Source organism: Gouania willdenowi, chromosome 14, assembly GCF_900634775.1.
Source record: "Gouania willdenowi chromosome 14, fGouWil2.1, whole genome shotgun sequence".
Lineage (NCBI taxonomy): Eukaryota > Metazoa > Chordata > Actinopteri > Blenniiformes > Gobiesocidae > Gouania > Gouania willdenowi.
The window spans coordinates 12,873,657-12,895,208 of record NC_041057.1 but is presented as its reverse complement, the minus strand read 5'-3'; the positions used below and the strand labels follow the sequence as shown (position 1 = coordinate 12,895,208).

Below are 21,552 nucleotides of genomic sequence, written 5' to 3'. Positions count from 1 at the left end.
CTTTACACGTGGGCTCAAAGGGATATCGCCCAATGGCTCATATGTGTACAACTATATCGACGTGTGTCCTTTGCATTTTGATCGTTAATGCGCGATGATGAGATAGCATCAGGATGCACGGTTTCAGATTACTTCTCATCGGCGGTGAAGTGATGAACATACACAACGTTTTGCCCACACACCAACAGTCGTTTCATGTCCCTTTGTTCGAGCGCCGCCCGGGTGACTCATTTTTGGTGTTGCTGATGACATGACCTCAGTGATGCATGACATCATCAGAAAGATGCATCGCAATGTCGGCCGTGTGAGTCACCAGAAAATAACGTAGTGAGGCTGATGATGGTGACACGCAGCAGTGAACCTGCAGGATGAGATAGATCTCATCTCAGTGCTCATCATTAACACCACCTTGATTCAAACCACTTCTCAAAACTCACCTGTTTCACTCAGCTTTTAACATTCAACCATTCACTCATTTATGCATGTTTCCTGACTTTTTCACTGATGTTCTTTCTTTTTTCTGATGTATATGTCTTCCTGTGTTTTCATCACTGTATTTGCTGTTGTTGTTTTAACCTATAAAGTGTGAGTTTCTAGAAAATCACTTTTAAATGAAATGTATTATTATTATTATTATTATTATTATTATTATTATTATTATTATTTTACCTATCATCTTCAGATCAAGTCAATATGACAATTTTCTAATGTTTGGCTGCAAATAAAACACTGATCAGTGTCATTCTCTATAAGATGGAGTGATGAGAACATTTATAATGAGTTACTGGTAAATTAAGATAAAAATATGAAGGAGTTTAAGCAGCAGGTGCTGACAGGTATTTATCAAGTATTTGCAGAAAAAGGTGCTCATGACTAATATTCTTTTCTAGTTGTTCTGACATTAGTTACGTAAGCGAAATATAAATAATATATCAACAGATATATTAGGTATAATGTAATACAACACATTTTATACACCAGTTGCCTTGGCTGTCTTATTAAACACTTGTGTTGGATCAAAAATCCCAATTTTTCTAATTTTTTTTGTCTTTCTATTTTCTTCTAAGAAAATCAAAACAAGCGAATTCAACGCTGGATAAGGAAAAGTTACATTTCACTAATAATGTCAAATTAAATACTAATCTGGGTTTCATGTTAATATGCATAAACTAACTCAAAGTTTTAATTATAACAAAATTAAAGAAATAAAACAAGAATATAATAATAATAATAATAATAGTTTCATGGAGTTCTCAATGACACAAACAGCCATCTGAACATTATCTGTGTGTTGGCACCCAGAAACTTTTCCCCAATGTTCACTGAACAATTATACCCTCGCCTGTCTGCCGTTAATCCTCTCACACACTCCACTGCCCCGTCTGTCCATCTCCTCCATAATACTGCAAAACAACTCCTGCATGTGACTGCAGATCAATACTCGAGGCCATCAACAAAGTGTGTGCATGAGTGTGAGACTGTCAAACCCGTCTTTATGTTTTTTTAGTAATGATAAACACTGGCCACCTCACAAAAATAACACAGATAAGACCACTACATATTTATCTTCGGGATGTTACATTTTCCTTACAACAGTACCACTTATTGACTCCATCGGGTCAAAGCATTTGGTTCTCCTGGTGGTTTATTCCTCATCATGTACTTTCACTCAATTGTTGACAAAGCGCACATATGTATTTGTTGTGTAAAATATTAGATATATTATTTCCTCCATAACGGTCACTGTCATTAACAATCAGTTTTTATTTTGACAGCAAATTTTGATTCAGTTTCAGTCATCGTCTTTGGACTAAAATTAAACTCAACAAGATTTCTTTTCGCATTAAAAATCTGTCTCGCGAGATTATTATTATTATTATTATTATTATTATTATTTTTTTGTGAGCTATCTAAACTTCTATTTGTGACCTGTGGGGGCAGTAATGCACCTTTGCTACGTCTAGCCTGCCAGACCTTATTGGCTGTGTAGTTGCAGCATGTTGTTAATGACATACTTGGTCATGCTCTGTTTGCACTATTTGCACTCAGTATTGACAGAGTAGAACTTTGATTTGGGTTTGGACATAATATTAATTGCACTTGAAAAAAAAAAGAAAGAAATATATAATTTTATTTGTTTTGTTTTAACTTTTATAATTTTTAGTTTTAGTTTCAATTTGTGGAAGAAGTTTATTAAAAGCTCATGCTTACATCATGCATGTAAAGAGTTATAATAAAACATTTCAAAATGCATGTGCAGCTCAGTTAAATAAACGTCAGTCATACATGTATATTTTGTCAATGTAGTTTTCTTAAAATCTCGTCTTGTCTCGTCTCGTGAACTGAGGGTATCGTCACATCCCGAGAATACGCACAGACAAATATGACTGGATCAATGCGTGTGACCACATGAGCCATGTACACTTTGCACAGCATACGTCCACAAACACAATCAGCTTACTTCTATTGGCTCACCTACCGGCTTGTCCCGCCTTCCATGCAACAATAGTGGTTTTGATTGGATACCTTCCGAAAAAGAAACGTAATTCTGATTCGGATTTCGTCCCATGTGATTATTAGAGCTTAGTTTTCATTCGTTAACAAAAACATCATTTTATTTTTGATTTAGTTTTTTTTTTAAACAGGTATTTAAAATAAATAATTAAATAAATTGGTCTTGTTATTGCCACTTGAAAAATGTTGTTGGCAAAAACAAATGAACAAAATGAATACTGTTAACTATAGACACAGAATGGATCCAGTATATACATAAAAACATGAGGATTACACAGCACTGCATCTTTACATGTACAGTACACATGTGGCATGATCATTGACGCAAATACAGCAAAACCTGTTTCATATCCAGTCATTAATAGTGAAGTTATTAACAGCAGCTGTTTACAAGGTCATGACCTTCTCACGCCCAAAACTAAACCCGATATCAATCGGCTTTATTCACTGATCTTCAAAGTTAGCTGCTCACAAGCATTAAAGTAAAGCCTGAGCAGAGTTTAGTATCAAAGTAGAGCTGTCATTTGGTGCTAATTGTTTTCATCTGTTTATTCTTTCAACACGCCACTTATCTCTGGCTGATAAACAAATATCCAAATACGACTGTGATCTGGTAAAGAGCCAAACGCTCACCCTGCAGACGGGGGGGTCAAGCAGCTCCCACACACAGTTCGTTTTACAGTGAAAGCACAACTCACTGGAGATTTGAAAACACATATTTTTGCTCAGAAATATAAATATAACACATGCAAAACAAACAAGATGAAACCGGGACACAAACGAATATCTCTTGTGTTGCATGCATATCTCTGCGGGCTTTACTCTTTGATATCAAAGACACTTTGTTGCTCAATGTAACTATACAATTGCAGCTCTCTTAGAGCTAGAGTATGTTTTTGATCTGCACCAAACAGCGACGCAGGCCTTAATTGTTTTGGGTCCAAGAAAAATCTGTTGTCCAATAAAAGCAGCAGTTTTGGTACCTTTGGCAGTCTCTCAGGGTCCCCGGGGTGCCGAGGGATGACCTTCTGAAGCCTCTGGAAACCATAGTCGATAGTTGGCTCATTCAAAGCTGCAAAAAAGAATGAAAGAAAATTAGGTTAAGCAAGAAAATAATGAAACGGGAGTTTAGTTGCGTAAAATATGTGTTATAACTCCTTTAACTCAATCTGTACCCAAATAACCTCCCACTATTTATTTTATTGTTATCATTTTAGCGCTCAGAGATGGTGGAAACACTTGAACAAAGACTCTGGTTCATTATTACATTTCAGTTTCTCTTCACAACGTGTGACTTTACACACTCATAAGAAATCTTCTTTATTGTGCCGCTCTGCAGGACCAGGCATGGATTAATTGGTCTTTCACTTGCTAAAAAAATGATAATACTTAAAAACAACAACAAAAAAACCCTTCGTTAAATTTGCATTTTTTAAAAAGAAAAAGCAATCTAATATAATGTAAAATTAATTTGCTTAACTTTTGCTTTAAAAAGGAAAATACTTTTTTTTAAAAAAAATGTTCTTAAGAACTTCTCTTTGGCACGACATTATTACATGAAGTATTTGTTCAAATGTACTTTAAAGTACTGGAGAAGAACTGGTAAAAGTCCAAATCAGCCACTAATGTGCACCTATACCCTACATGTGCTCTTTTGTGCATTCACACGAGCAAAGACATATTCATATAGAGTCAAAAGCCTACATATGATAATAACGCTTGAAGTGAAATTTTAAGGAACGGTGAGATTTACTTTAATGCTCCAATTTCACTCTTTTAAAAGTCTTTATCCGTTCAATCAATATGTCAATCATACAGACCTTGTCAACTGCATCTTAAGTTGTGTGTGTGTGTGTGTGTGTGTGTGTGTGTGTGTGTGTGTGTGTGTGTGTGTGTGCAAAAAGAGGAAAATGAGCAAGAAATAACTAAAACTGTGAGAAAAAAGCTATGAAATTTGAATAAACCATGGGCGATGTGCATGTGTGTGTGTGTGTGTGCAGCTGCAGTGATATCTGGTACTTTCCACATAACACTGATAAATTACTTGCAGCTGAAAGTCTTCTGTTGCTTTGTATTTTCAAAGTTGCGTGAGTCTGATTATATTTAACGAATGTCGGTTTCTTTATTTCATCACACCCAACTGAATGATTTCTCCAACACCTACATGACCTTGTAATTCTCTTAGTAAACACTGAGCTTTAAAAACTGCCAGTAATTAAACGAACCGGTATAAAATCAGCCTCTTTACTGAGACATTTTCCAAGATACATTGATATGACATGTCGATTAATTACAGATACATATTCACACTGTAGCTAAGGCCCACACTCTGAACGTCTGTGCCTTCGGACAGTCAGAGGGAAATGGACTAACCGTAGAAATAAATTGAGATTTTAACGCTCCTCCCGCATGATCGATTAAATGTTGAAGTTTAAAATGACCAAAAAGTTTTCTGAGCAGCTTTAAAATGACAACACACTTCTTAAGATGGATGAAAACAGCATGAAAGTGTTTTTTTTTTTTTTTTCCAGAAAATTATATAGTTAAAAAAGACTATTTGGCAATAAGGCAAACACCTTGTTAATGACGACACACAAGGTTGTCACAAGCACCAACAAAACCAGTCAGGGTCATTGTGCTGCCTGAAATAGTAATGGTAAAAAAAATTTGGATTATTTAATATTCTGAAAACAAACATCTAATCAATTTTTACTGAAAATGTTAAAGAGAAATCGTGTATTTATCTTTTGGTGGCGAAAGCTGGTTTTTTTCCCTTTTTCAACAACAAATCAGAAATTTCAGGATCTAATTCGGGCATGAAGTGGATCATCTTTCAAAAGAAGAACTCACAGCTACGGTTCAGAAAAACCACAAAAAAAAAAAAAAAGAAAACGACCAAACAGCTGCCAAACCGTTTGTGTAGAAATCAACTGTAAGAAGTAACTGCCAGAGTCAGATCCACTTTGTGTACATCTCAGGAGACGTCCGACTGATGCAGACGCTAATTTAACACACACATGCACACACTGATTGACTCTCTGCTAATCGTGTGTGTGTGCATGAAGCTATGTTCAAGGCTAAAAAACTAAAATATGCCTTTACCTGTAACAATACACTTCACTGTACACCAGCTTTAAGACACACTGCACAGTAATGATCTTTTTGGTTTGCACAATGTTCATATCAGTATGTCCAATAAAGCAGAATTTTGCAAAAAGAAAAAGATTTTCGAAAGCTAGCATGATTTTGAATGTAGCCTCCCCGACGTCTCCGCCTTTACTCCCCTCGCTCCTCCCCTCTGTGCTCCATCTCACTCACATGCATGCGCACAGCTGCTGCAGAAGAGGAGCTCAGCTCATCTCTTGTATTGTGTAGAAACTTCATTGTCTCATGTCTCATTCAGCAGTAAGTAAACAATAAACTTTACCATTATATATGTTAAAAAACATGACCGAAAACTCTGTTTTAACTCTGTCAGCGGTGACGCGCTTTTAGTGTGAGCTCGTGCATGCGAGGGATAGAGAACGAGCAGGGAGACGTGATTGGTTAAAAAAAATACACACCGTTTTTTTTTCCATTGGTAGAAGTTATTACAGATTTACAGCTGCTACAGGTGACAGATTTTCTCGTTCCTTTTTCAGAGCACATAAGATCTTAATTTATGTCAGGACATAAAGACAATTTCAACCAAAAACTTAAAAAGTGTATCAGGAGAAAATCACCTACCCTAGCTTTAAAAGACGTCACTACGAACAAAGAAGTGCCTCACTCCCTTTGTCAAGCACAAGAATGATCCAGTTCTTATACTTAAATGTCTTTAAACATTCAGTAAACTCCAAACGTGTGCAAAACGTGTGCATCCAATCAATATAGTTACTTACCTCATTACTTTTACTTCTCTAAAGCTTGGGGTTCGAGACAATACTTTAATTTGACTCTATCTGAATGTTGTATGGGCAACAAAAAGTGGAGTTTATCCCAAATAAAGAACTGTTTCTTGTGGTTTTTACCTGTAAATAATGATTGTTCCTATTAACTTGTCACTGTCTTTACGTTTTAAGTGATATTGCATTTAAAAAACAGTCCGCTTTGTACATTTTTAATACAGAGAGGGACTTGGGTTGGCTTGTTATGTGTACAGGCTGCTGTTGGCAAATAATACATAGTTATCAGATGTAGGTATAGTGCAGTTATAATAGATGTTACGTAAAGAAGGGTGTCTACTTGAAAACCAGCCGATACTTCCACAGCAAATTATGGGCATGATTTACTAAGATGAAATAGAGGGTGCTAAATTTACTGCACACAAAAATAGATTGCACACACTAAGTCTTTTACTAAGACTGCCAACACAGATTATAATTAGAGCAAAAGCAGTGAGGACCGCCTTGTTTAAATTAGGGATTTGCACTCTCAAGCTCAAGTTGCAAGTGTGACCACAAACACAAAATGAAATTTTAAAGGTGTTAGAAGTGAATTGATGTAATCTTTTTTTTTTTTAACTTTTTTGCACATGCATGTTTTGTTATTGCAATGAAATACATTGATTTATTTTATTGCTTAATTGCGATCATCATCAGCCCTCCCTAAGGAAGGGTAAGAAACATTTTATTATAGGGAGGATATAAAAAGGGAGAGCAGTGTTACACCTAGGTGGAGGGGGCAGGGAGCAAGGAGCAGAGAGGAGAGACTCAAGGCAGGAAATAGAAAGGATGTAATCTTGATTACTGTAACTTTAACAAACTGTGAGTAAACCCAGAACAAAGACAATATATGGGAGGGAGTCTGTGAGTAAGTCAGTGGTTTGGAGAAACCAATAAAAAAACCCACAAATCACGTCAAACAAGACAGATATAAGGAGAACAACAAAGGGAAATTAAATTGTGCATAAAGCTGACAGTTAACACCTGTCCGTCTAACATGCAAAATAAAGGCGCAAAACAATCTCCGCTCTTCTTCTGCGTCTTTAGTCGATCGCATTGTGTGTGCTAAATCTGATCTATTTGCATTTCCTCCAGATGCGTAACACATTATTGTATTTTCATCAAAGGTTAAAGCGCTAAATATAGTAAATTGCTCGTGTTATTAGTTGTGATTGACAGACGCGATCTGCTCGCTGGATAAGCAGATCATCCATTCATCTATCCATTCATCCATCCATCTATCCATCCATCCATCCATGCCAGTGTTTTTTGCTCATTCCTTCAGCATCCTCAGCTCCCATTCGATCGATACTCATTCAAGTTTCATCAAAAGAGGCAATCCACTTCAGTTTCCCGATTAAATGTAAGAAGAGGCTCAACAACAACAACAAAAACAGAAAAAATATGAGAGAACATGAAAGTAAAATGTTTTCTATTTCTTTTGTAAATTCATTAGACATTTTTTCAAGTTTTCACCATGGTTTGGTGCTGTTAAACCTGCACCAATGAGAGAAACAAAGGGAAGTTGAGTTGGTGAAAGGACAGAGAACTGATGCGGAAGATAAAAAAGAGCAACAGAGGTGTGGTGATTTAGATTCTGGGGCTTACCAGGAGTTCAATACCACTGAAATATTGCCTCATCTTTCCTTTTCTCTCTGTGACTTTGTATCCATGTGCATGTGTGTATCGGCAGGTGTGCGTCCGTATGTTTCATCCATTAATAAGTGAATCATTTCTTTGGAATCTGGGTTTAAAAGGTCAGATTTTTAACAGTTTATTGCCTTTTTGTTTCACAATTTCTAAACATTTCAGTCACAGATTCTGTTCTTGCGTAACAGAGGTTAAGCTACTTTAAACCGTGCAGCCTAAAGTTTCACCTCAACACTTCAGCAATAGACTTTTTAAACGCAGTTTTATTGGTGATGAATCACCTTTCTATGAGTGGACACATATGATTCTAATGAAAATGTGTGCAAACGTTTATTTATTGTCACTTTGCAACATTGTGTGTAGCGTGGAGAATGTTCATTTTTCCCATCAGGCAGATAAAGCCGCCATCAGGGAAAGTGTGAGAGAAAGTGTGTGTATGTGGTGATTGCTTAAGTGTGTGTGTGTAAGAATGTGGTAGACCATCTGTTTACCAGACGATTCACCATCTTTCCCTCACATCACTCTGATTTACAACCAATCTGAATTTCTGCCCCTGTTTGAAAGTGTGTGTGTGTGTGTGTGATACACTGTGCCAGGCATGGCCCCATATAAGTGCAACTTTCACCCTGCGTTTTTGTGTGTTTTCTGTCTGTTTGTTCCACGGTCGCGTTCATGATTGTGTTTAATTGCTTGGGCCTTACACCCAGAGGCAACAACAGGCAAAGCATTGAAAAACCGCGGCAGCCAATCAGCTTTGAGCACTGTAACCTTTTACCGGTGACTTTCAGAGAGAAGTTGACCTTGAGGCGGGGTCAGGAAACCGCTGTAACTGATCGCATTCCCTGGTCACATGCTGAAGCCATCAGCCAATCACAAGGTCATGAAGGGTCATCTCCGCCCAATAGGAAAAGCAGTTAGACGCCAGACGAACCAATTGCCAGCCGGTCAGCCTCGGGGCCGGACCTCAAATGTTTTGACTGAAGTAGGAGAGTCGAGCCAAATACTTTTGTCACTAGTCAAGCACCAACTTTGTGTTGGTGGTCAGTAGTTTGTCAAAATGTGCTTAAGCTTTCTGTTCAGTTGTTCATCTCTCTAGATGACAAACAGGGAATCCATGCTAAGTATAGCAAAATGAATTCAAGAAAAGGTCAAATACTATGAAGGTAGATGTGTTGCAAAATGTGAGAGCTTGTAGAATGTGATGTGAGCTTGTGTGTAAAAAATCTACACACATGAAATAAATGTAATGTCACAAATGATGGGAAAAAATGTATAGATTGATATTTACACATACAATTTCGGCTGCAAACTTGTAATCCAACATTTATTCACATGTTTTTTTTTTTAATTACTTGCGTAAATGATGGTTTACAACCACAACCCTCGGGTTACAACTTCTCGAATCTGATGCTACAGATGCACAAACTACTTTTCTCGTGTGAATCTGCGCTGCACGTAGAAATGCCCCCTCCCCTCCCTGCTCCCCGTGTGTATTTTACCTTAATAATATACTCTCATCATATCCACTTGTATAATACTCGACTAGCTTCAAACTCCAACTTAGTCACCAACTGTCCTAATACCAACTAAGCTTTTCACTTATGGAACCAGGAACGGTGCTATGCTGGGGCTAGGGGCTATAGCCCATCTGGAATTTGTGTAGCCCCAGTTAAGCTCCTTGAGCATTTTATTTAATATTTTAAAATATTTTAATTATTAATTTAATCAGTTCACAAACATTAAAAAATTTACCGAGTAGCCGTTCTGTTCTAATCAAATCCCTGCTTGTACCCCATTCAATGAGGCCCATTGATTAACATATACTACAGTGTGTGTGAGGAGATAAGAGGGGCGGAGGAGTCTTTTTCATCATTTTAGGGTTCACTCGCACTCCAATGCAATGGATAATTTTCTAATTAAGAAAAAAAGAGTTCCAGTTGAAAATGAAGACCAAGAGCCTGTCTCCCAGGGAGCCTCTACAAACTTTTACGCATTTCTGTCACGCTACCTGTCACCGCCGCTTCATGTGAGCGCAGTTTTTCCTGCAGACAGCGCGTTAAAACATACCTGAGAAACCCAAAGGCAAAGCCTTGACAGTAAAACAACAACCTATCTCCTATAAAACAACTACAGTGAGTAAATTTTAGATTTATTGGCAGGCGCAAGAGTGGCTGTCAGGTGTTGAATAGGTCACTTTTGCACATTAATTTTTTTGTTGCCATTGCCTTGTGGTCACTTGTATTATACTTAACTAATTTGTTAAATATTATTAGACCAAATTCAGTTAAAACTACATTTATATCCAAGATGCTTGGTTGCATAGCTTCTTTTATTGAAGAAAAAATTAGAAACTCCTTATAAAAGTAATAGTATTTAAAAAAAAAAAAGAATATTCTCACATATCAATCCCGCACCCCCTTAGGACCAGGAGAGAAACAATCCTGGCATCGTGCCTGTATGGAACAAATTGCCAGTGACCTGAAAGACATGTCAACTTTACACATATTTAAAAATGCTTTCAAATCCTATTTTTACCCATCTTAATGTATATATCTTGTATTTTTTTAATTTATTTGTTAATGTAATGAAAATGTCTCTTGATGTGCATTTTTATGTAATGTTTCTGTATATTTTTAACTGTCTTGAAATTTTTTCTGTTCTAACATGTACTAAAATCTTGATTTAAGAAAATGTTTTAAATTTATGGACCCCAGGAAGATTATGGGGATCCAAGAAACACATAAACAAATAAACAAATGGCCTATGCTTAGCTACAAAAAGAGAATCAGAGTTTGATAAATGTACATAACTGTAGAATCTACTTATAAGTATTTTCGAAGTGGAACTTGTTTTTTCAATTTACCAAATAAACATGTAAACATTGTTGTTAATAATTATTTGCTCAATCGGTCATCTGCTTATTTAGGGTATAAGCTTCACAGTGCATCAACAGTGTTTAATCTGCCTACATTTTAAACAATTGCAAAGGTGAAAGTAACGGATTACAAGTGCTCACGTTACCGAAATTGAGTTGCTTTTATGGGTACTTGTACTTTTTTGAGTAGATTTCTAAATCGGTCATTTTACTTGTACTTAAGTACGTTTAAAAAGGAGTAAAGTAATTCATTACATTTCTACGCCCAACCATTACATAGTAAATTATTATTATTTTTTGTTTTAAAATGATCAACGGACATTGTGACAGAAAATAAAATGACCAGACAACAATCAAATGCATCACATCATCAAAACAGCTGGTTATTTTACCACTTTCCTTTCAGGCTAGGGTTTCTACCTAGAATTCATACATTTAGCTATACTTAGAGCCTGATAATTGTTTTTATTTCAAATGTAATTTTTTTAAATTATTTATTTATTTTTTTTAAATTGTGCATTTTGACAAACCTTTTTATTTTTAAACAGATGCCTTTGTGGAAAATAAATAGAATTCCAATTGTGCAAGATTTCATCTTTTCAAAGTTTATACATGAAATGTTTACTGTATGCAAGGGAACTGTGGCAAGATTTATTACCAAAAATAAACATGAGGGGTTGAAACTAGTAACTTCTGAGTACTATTTGACTTGTACTTAGTACTTATATTGAGTAGGGTACAGTATATCAGTACTCTTTACACCGCTGGCAATTTGCTATTCTTCAATTTCTTTTAAAGCCGCAGTGTGTTCGAGGCATCGCATTGAGACGCCTCAATATATTATTAGAAGTTGGCATTTTAATATCCTGATTATTAATCTTTATCCTAATTGGTAATTGACCACCGGCGTCTCACACGCTTTAACACTTTCTTCAATCCTGCCACTGTCAATGACGTCATGGTGAACGGATCAATAGGAGACATCACATCACCTCCATCTATTTCCACACGTACGTGCGCATAAATCACACGTGCACGTGACCTTTTCTTCCATATCTGCTCTGTTATATTTTATCTTTTGATCTTGATGTAACTAAACACTTCACTCTCGTGTGTGTGTGTGTGTGTGTGTGTGTGTGTGTGTTAGTAAACTGGGTGTTCTAGATGATTTCACTAATAGTTTCAACATGTCAGGCCATAAAGAGCAGACTGTTTAATTGTAGCTGCTTTTAACGAGCCTCTGATTATGGCAACATTTGAACGACTGCGGTTCGTTAATGTTGACTAATCTACAGTCATTAGTTCAACGCTGCCTGGCCCCACAGTGAACTGCAGCTCAGACGGGAGGTGTTCACACACGCACAAAGGATCTCCGACTCACAGACATGACGTATTGGAAGCAGAGATGAGAGTGAGTGTATGTGCTGTTTGTGAGCACTAAGGACACACACCTGTGTAGATAAACCGTCCTGGTGTTCCTTTGCAGAACTGCTTGGATTTGTAGGACAGAGTGACCTCTACGACCCCTGGGATGTGTCTGGGTGGCGTCTGCACTCGAATGGCGTGTGGCGTTATCAGCTGGAAAAATTACAGACGAGACACAATGAGTCACATCTCGAAATCAGAAACATGGTTTTAACGACGTCTACGTACATATGTCTATAGATACTGAGGCACAGAAACTAATAAAGAATATGAATGCACCTGCGTAATTAATGCAAACAGATACAATTTAGCATAAAATACAACTGTAACACTTGTAGTTTTATACATAAGGCTGACATTACACTGTCATTAGCCGTCATTAGCATCAATAAGGTGTCATGAAGGCTGACATTAAGTGTTGTTCGCAAAATTATGACAAATTTAGAGCTATGTCAGCATTTTTTGGGTTAGGCAGAGGGATCTAGTGGGGTTGGTAGGGTTAAGGTTCGGTAGGGTTCGGGGTAAAGTGTTAACAATAAATCTGTTTATAAATGATCTTTTTCATTTAGACACTTTACTCAGCATATTATCCATGTCAGTTTTCATAAGAATCCATAAATTCACTACAGTAAATATTCCAGTATCTTAAAATTACTTTCTATTAATAATTCTTCTTCTTATATATGTTAAAAAAAAAATTAATTTGGATGTCCATCAGTGAATAACGCTTTCTGTATGACACTGACTTTGTGTTGGGGCAGTACATATATATATATATATATATATATTGAAACACTGCATTAATATGTCAAATTAAAGGCCGTTTAAAGCAGATTCAGCTGTTTTCCTCTAAACACATTAAATAGGTCATAAATGTATTACTTAAAACATATAAAAAGCCATTCAATCATTTATAATTTATATGTGGCGCTATAGGCTTCACAAACTGTGTTTCAAATTTCTGTGTTCAGGATTTAATGGGCGGGTCATAAATCATTACGTAACAGAGCCCTCATTAGCATAAACCCGACCCTGCTGCTGAAGCACACCAAAATTCCGTGGCCTCTAGCAGGCGCAATTCGGCCTCTAGCCAAAGGCAAACTAAATATTCGGACTCGGGGGAATAAAACGCGTCCGCTGGTGCCACATTTTCCATGAAATTGGCACTTTTTTTGCACCGCGATTCCGTTTTGCTTCTCGAGGGCGCAGTTCTGACTTTACCCAGGATAGATGCACATATTCGGACTCGGGAGGAGCAGGCGTCGTTTGGCCCAATCTGAGCACTTGTGGCGGTCCAGATGAAGGGTTACAGGTCAAATGCGGACACAGAGTTTATTTGGTCATAGAGTTTTTGGGGCAGAGTCTGGGATTCAGAGGTTTCTGTGTGTGTGTGTGTCCAATGAATCTATTCTGTAGTTGTTCTGTGCTCTCAGGGTTCTTAAATGCTGCAGATAGAGTTAGTCATAACAACGACGGAACCCCTCAGAAGAGGCCTTGGTAAATGTAGGTAAATTAGTACGATAGTATCTGAGCTTCTTAGGGCAGTTCGACCCGAACTGACCACTGTATATAAATATATATATATACTTAGTTCTCGATCTATCCTTTATTTATCTCTCATCCTTTATATTTATATTTATATTTATCATTATTATTATTATTGTTGCTGGGTTGTTTCTTTGTTCTTTGTTTTTTGTCTTGTGCACCAACTACCAAGACAAATTCCTTGTAGTCCTAAAAACTGTACTTGGCCATTAAAACATTTCTGATTCTGAAAGATTCTGTAATCACATATAACACGAAGGCGTGTCCTTCCCGCGCATGGGTGTGGTTCCAGCACCTCTAAGTGACACGCCCCCAGCGTCTCAGAGCAGAGAGAAGTGCTTGCTTTTCCATGATTTTGAGACCTAAACTTATATACTTAGCGATTTTTTTCATCTTTCAACACATGTTTCCGTGGTGTGACAAACTCATAACACAAATTTATTTCTGCTTTACACGAACTTTAAAAACCAAATGTTTTATTAGAGCCATTCTTACAATTTATTTTCTGAAAATAGTAAGATAAGATTTAGCTTGGCTTGGATATTAGTGTGTTTAAATACTTCTAAAATGTTTTAAGAATCTAATAAGTAACTACAGAAAGACAAAAAAAAGAGATAATTTTAGCTTTACAACCTTTTTATGCAATCAGAACCTCCTCCAAAAAAATAAATACATAACAAGCCTATGTGTCAGTGGATGACATGTTGATCCTTTTTTGTGCAGCTTTTACATTTACTTTGATGGGCATGTCTGATCTGTGCTGTGTTTAATTTGAATGCATCTGACTTCAGTTTCACGTTTGCAAAAATAATATAATTCATATCGGCTGTTTCCTGCAAAGAAATTTATTTTTTGCAGCTGTGTGTGATAAAACCCTTGTTGCACTTGAATGAATATCAACAGATCATTTACCGTCCCATTTGGATGCATAATACTGCAGCTGAATGAAATGACACAGAAACAAACTGTTGATCAGGTCGAGCGAATATGAAACGCTAAGTTGGCCAAAATCAGTTCGAGGAATGCCAGGAGAGCCGAGTCAGTTCGAGCTAAACTGAACTGAGACTCTGTACACATGTTAGTGTGTGTAAGTGCTGCTCTCAACACTGTAAACAAACCCCTCAGCTCTCCACACACACGAGCGCGTACGCACCCATCGACGTATGCCAGTATGTACACACACAGAGATGCTGTTGCTGTTGGAGGAGAGCCATGATTGCTCTGTACACACGGTGAGTGGAGTCAGAAGACAAATAAATGTACTGTTGAGGACTGGAGTCAGGGAAACGTGTGTGTCTGTGTGTGTGTGTGTGTGTGTGTGTGTGTGTGTTTTTGGGAGCATTGAGCAGATGGCTATCAAAATGTGCTGATGTGATCAGCACCCCGCAGTGAGAAAAGGAGAGAGGGAGAGCGATGATGATGAAGGTGGAGAGGTGCAGAGTTCAGTTTGGGTCATTGGTGGGGACTCAATAGAGAGGGAAACCTCTGTTAGAAAAACATTAACACACACACACACACACACACACACACACACACACACACACACACACACACACACACACACACACACACACACACACACACACACACACACACACACACGCACGCGCGCACAGTTAAGAGCCCAGCCATGGAGGAAAGTATGTTTTGATATTGAATTACTTCCAAAAGTCCAAGGGTAAAAACACACAGTGGAGGGGTTGAATCAACACAGAGCCAGGATGATGGCTGCCGGTAAACTGACCTCGCTCCAAACCAGCATGGTGCCGAAGATAACTTGAAGACCGTCAAAGAAGTTGTCTCCTATGATGATGACTGTGGCACCGCCTGTGGTCCACCCCTCACTGGGACTGATGGCTTTAATGCAGGGAGCGGCTCCTGGAGGGAATGGAGGGGGAGGGAGATTAAAGCACATTTCTGACATTTGGATCCAAACAAGTAATAACTTGCAGCTCCATGAACCCCAACAGTATTTCTCATCAGTTCACAGTTAAAGAAGTGTTTTACAATCTGTTTCAGAGTGTTTTTCATCCCTTTGCAGCTGCAGCTCATCATTTTTCTAGATACACCCTTTGGATTGTTCCTGTGATCGCGATCGGATTCAATACACCTACACAACATCCTGTTAATCTGTCATCTTTGAATGAAAAACTCCATTGTTTTTGGGAAGAAAAAGGATAAGTCAAGGGAACCTAGGAGTGAAAAACTAGGCTGTAACATCAAATCTAGCCTCTCATTTCATTTAGGTGTTACACTTAACACTTAATGTTTGCTGACCAGTTGCGATGGTGCAAATTACTGGTGTCATTTGCTATTTAGCATTCAGACCTTCAGTGTTTGTTTTAAATCTTGGACTTGCTTCCAACATAGGTAGTACCAGTAGTCTAAAATTAAAGTTTGTTTAGGTGCATTTCACAACCCAGTTGTTTGGTTAAATGAAGGTGCACAGCATGCATACAGTATTTAGTGCACGTACTAAAATTGACTAAAGGCTCCCCTGTGGACAATTTCAGACTATGAAGTGGGGTGAAGATTGTCACGTAGTCTTTGACAGTCTTTCCATATCAGATAAAAGAGCAAAAGTGGCTGTATTCACACGTTGAATAATCAGAAATGATCAATGATTTTACTTGTAACGTCAAAATAGGGCGGAGTATCTGTATATGAATCCCTGTATCTTTATCTTTTCTGAAATTCACACTATCAACTATGTATTAACAATTTCAACATTATTATTATATCATGATTTTTTAATTTATATATATATATTGTTTAGATATGACATGAAAGATATAATATTGTCTGTTTGGTCTGTTGGATGACTTGGGTTTAAATCCAGTTCTGAGCACTTTGATTATTTTTGGAGCGAATGTGTTGCAATCAAGTCCTACCACACAATGTAACAGTCATGAAAAGGATCGTTTCTATTTAGGTGCACGATTTTTGCATTCTTTTCGTGCAGGTACACACAACTTTCAAACTCATGTGTTTCAATCGTAAGATATTTTGCATAATTATATTGTATTAGAATATTTCATTTAGGGTAAAAGCTATTTTACCCTGAATTAAGAATTTACCCAAAGAATTTACCTAATTCTTTCCCAGCTGCTCCCCAAAAATGTGTCACGCATTAGCGCGAAAAAAGTCGTTTCCTACAGCATCAAAAAATCGTGTTGCCATGCAAAAAACATGACAAAAGGTCAATTTGGTGACCATTTCATGAACTCCGTGGGACTAGCCTGCACACCCCCATGACAGCTTGATTTCTATCTGATTAAAACTTTTTATAAAAAGCAAAATTAAATGAAAACATAAGCTCATTTGATCAAATCCTGTATCTTAACACAACAAAAGTCTGTCAATAATAAGCTTGCTCCGTGTGTGTGTGTGTGTTTTCAGCAACACCACTAAATCAGGGTTTATTTATGAAAGAAAAGCATAATGACATTAGTCCGTGTGTGTGTGTGTGTGTGTGTGTGTGTGTGTGTGTGTGTGTGTGTGTGTGTGTGTGTGTGTGTGTGTGTGTGTGTGTGTGTGTGTGTGTGTGTGTGTGTGTGTGTGTGTGTGTGTGTGTGTGTGTGTGCGTGTGCGTGTGCGTGTGTGTGTGTGTGTTGAATTAGCCAGATGGAGGGGCAGGAATCACCTGATAGGATTAAACCATCAACCATCTGGAGGCCATGCTGCTGCTGCTCACACACATCTACACACGCGCACTTGCCACACACACACACACACACTCTGACGTTACCGTGGTCTAGGTAAGACTGTGTTCCCTCCACAGGGTCCAGCCTACGTGCCCGTCGGCCATGTTTAGAGTTGTTGTGGACAAACATGTTGTCTGACACGGACAGGACGTGTCCCTCCACGCTCACCGTAGTGGAGACAACGACCTGGGGCGAGAGAGAGAGAAGGATAGGGTCAGGAGGGAAAGGGTAGGAGCACAAAGGGAGGAGGAGGAGAAGAAGAAAGTCAGAGGTCAGAGGATCATCACAGGAAGGAGTCGGGAACGGTAGATAACTCCCTAGATGAAACCCTTTATTACCGTTATTACCATTAAGTTTCCACACACACAAAGCCATACCAACTTTTCCCTCTGTGTGTGTGTGTTCTTTTCTCTTCAATAGTTTCTGATGGGTCCAACCCTTAATTACCTCCCAGAGAAACAGAGCTGTCTTTTTGGTTCCACTACAATAGAGCTGCACAATTAGAGGCTCAGATACCGTCACATACTGGCTTGGTCCATTCTCTCTCACACACACACACACACATACTGTACAAGAACATGGACACACACACCCGTGGAGACCTGCACAAGTGCCGCAATAATAAATCTATCAGTATCTTCGAGGCGTGCAGTGTCTCTACTCAACCTCAAGTGGCGTCTTCCTGATTGTGTTCCAGCAGAGAATAGCAGGAAATAATAAAGACAGCCCTAATTTATTTATTTAGTTTTCTTTTTCTCATTCATTCATTCATTCATTCATTCATTCATTCATTCATTCATTCATTCATTCATTCATTCATGTTCTGACATGCCAGGGTCAAGACCTCATGTTTCCTGCAAAGGGCGCTGACAGATTATTTATCGAGCTCAGAAACACACACACACTGTTTGAATCTGCAAGTACAGGTAGATATACATATATATATATATTTGTAAAAAAGTGTAGGATAGAAAAAGGATGAATTAAAGAGTGCAAACAAAAGGGGTTTACCTGGAATCTCCTCATGTCCCGTGGGTTTCCAGCATTTTTCAAACAGTTCTGGTTGCACTTGAGGAAAAACTTGAGAAAAAATCTGTGGGGACAGAGAAGAAAAAGACGACTTATGAAGGTTACTGTTTTAGGAAGAAGGTAGAACTAAGGCTCAAGCTCATGTCTAAGACATAAAGAGCGGTCCAACTTCCAAAAGATACCTGGGAAATTTTACATTTCATGTGATTTGAAAGTCAAAGTAAAATTCTATGTGGAGTTACGTTCTAGATAGAAATCCACCAGGGCTTTTTAAAATGCCACATTAGGACATAAAAGGCACTCTGTGTGGGAATTTGAGACAACGTAAAGTAAGTTTTACCCTATTATGACCTTATTTTCAAAATCCTTAATACATGAAAGTCTAATTACCCATGAATAAACCCTTAATTCCTAATGTGGAATATGTTGTTTGTGCTTATTTCTTTAGTTGTACAGTCAAATTACATTTTCAGGCTCACGGCAACGTTATGTCACAAAAACTAAAAAAAAAAAACATCGTGGCAATAGATGTCTGAAATGAGACCATATGTCCTCATCTATTCAACAGAATAAATCAAAAAAAGCAGATGGCCATGCGGTAAACCACAACAAAATACGCAATAATACTCCCACATTCCAGCTAGCTAGCCTGTACCTACAGTATGTCTTTAGAGCATATCACCAAAATACCATTTTCTATGTTTCAAAGTTGTCTTTAAAAATACCTTTAAATGGTGAATGGATTTCACCTATTTAGTGCTTTATACCACAAGTACTCTCAACGCACTCTTTACTTTAAATCATCCATATAACGAGGTTTTAAGAGAAGTCTCACTACTTTTAACAATGTTTCAACTTTTGCTACTTGTTGTGCGTGGGTTTGATATAATAGGCTTCATATTATTATCTATATTACTGTGTATTGTTGGTATAAATTCAACTTAATGTTTCCAGTCGTGAGCTTTTCAGAAGTCTTCATTATCATCATTCCCTGAGGGATAAGAATATACTATACTGTCCAAGAAGTGACAACCCTTGTACTGAACTAACCAAGCCAAAGTGTGTGATTATATATGTGCAAACATGTATGTGTGTGTCTGTGTGTGTTTGAGTGTGACGGTACGCCGCGGCTCCAGTGGCAGGTCTGGGTGTAAAACTCTGCATTAACGAGCTCAGGCTTCGTTAGAACACCGGTGCTGAGGGGCTGCAGGCCTAATTATGTTGACCCTTTATCCCCCGGGTGACAGCCTATCACAGCGGAGGACAGCCACGGTGACCCCCGCTGACCCCCGACTGTCTCGTCCTCCTCACAACAGTAGCATAGCGTTAACACAGCCACCTTAGCCGACCCTCCGCCGTGGGTTCCTTTGTAGCAGGAGGCGAGTGGAGGCTCACACACTTCCAGGTTTACTTGTCTTACAGTAAAACGATATTGGAATCGTTTATGAGAAGCGTTTATGCTAATGTAGGTGAAACTACCATAAAATAAAAAAGACATAAGGAATCAAAGGACAGATCTAACACATCAGATATCAATCTTTCCTTTCTTGCAATTAGTGCTATCATCGGAGGTGTAAAGAGTACTGATATATTCTACTCAAGTAGAAGTACCGTTACTTGATTGAAATTGTACTCAAGCAATTCATACATAAAATACTCAAGTACAAGTAAAAAGTAGCTCAATTAAATAGTATTCAAAGTAAAAGTTAGGAGTTACTTCCACCCTCCACGTTTATTTTTGGTCATGAATGTTGCCACGGTTTACTCCCATACAGTAAACATCTCATATATCAACTTAAAAAGGAGGAGGACCAAATCTTGCACAATTGGAACTTAATTTATTTTCCACAACGATATCTGTATAAAATAAAAAGTTTGTCAAAATTTATAACAAATAATAAATTAAATTCAAAATAAAAAACTAAAACTGGGAAAATAACCGGCATTAAATGCTGTTTTGGCGCCGTGCATTACCATTTAATTATGATTGGTCGGCTATGATGTGAAGCATATGATTGTTGTCTGGTCATTTCATTTTTTTGTAGTTTCACAATGTCTGTTGATCATTTCAAAATATATATATATATATATATATATATATATATATATATATATATATAATTTACTTAGTAATGGTTTGGTGCAGAAATGTAATGAATTACTTTACTTCTTTTAAAATGTACTTAAGTACAAGTAAAATGACTGATTTAGAAATATACTCAAAAAAGTACAAGCACCCATTAAAGCAACTCAATTACAGTAACATGAGTACTTTTCACATCTGGCTATCAGGCTGTTTGGAGGTATTGGGATACTGGCAGTAAATAATTGTTTTTGGGCCTGTTTTCTATTTAACTGGGAGAGATTCACATCTTTTTACTAAGATATGTGGGAATTCAACTGTCTATTCCTTTTTTGGGGAAAAACAGGCAGATTGACTAATGTAGGACCACATGCGGCATTAAAAAAAACAACACAACAAGTAACTAAATATAATTGTAGTGGCATTGAATAAACTATTTACATATTACTCCTACTGTATTTTCACCTCATTGGCACCTGGGACAGAGAGGGCTAGCATCCCAACCTGGATCTTTCATGAGCCCCCTTTTGAGCCCCTTAGTGGCTTTTGGGGCCGTATGCAATTTCAAAGTCCGCCTATAGCCAAAAATGCCTATGACTAGCACTCATTTAAATACTGATAGTAGGTATAATACTGATGTTTTGGGTAAAAAAAAAATTAGAAGCCAAATTTGTTAGGTCATTTGACACATTTAATTCTTTCAGCTGGTGTGAAAATGCGTGTTTGTTTTTCTAGGTACGGTAACTATTTGAGTAACTGCCATTTTGAGTACCGGTAATGAAATTACAGCAGACCAGGATTTAC

The 21,552-nt window shown here is 37.7% G+C and overlaps 1 protein-coding gene across 2 annotated transcripts in view; it reads right to left on the bottom strand.

Annotated features, from left to right (window-relative positions):
• Nucleotides 1-21,552, bottom strand: part of LOC114475810 (transcription factor COE1-A-like) — a 100,531-nt gene that overhangs the window by 13,058 nt on the left and 65,921 nt on the right. For both annotated transcript variants that reach the window (XM_028466926.1, XM_028466927.1), the window contains exons 7-11: nucleotides 18,648-18,729; nucleotides 17,681-17,822; nucleotides 15,677-15,810; nucleotides 12,414-12,540; nucleotides 3,498-3,586 (exon numbers count right to left, since the gene is read on the bottom strand). In XM_028466926.1, the coding sequence (XP_028322727.1) occupies nucleotides 3,498-3,586; nucleotides 12,414-12,540; nucleotides 15,677-15,810; nucleotides 17,681-17,822; nucleotides 18,648-18,729 (574 nt within the window). The remainder of the gene's footprint in view (nucleotides 1-3,497; nucleotides 3,587-12,413; nucleotides 12,541-15,676; nucleotides 15,811-17,680; nucleotides 17,823-18,647; nucleotides 18,730-21,552) is intronic.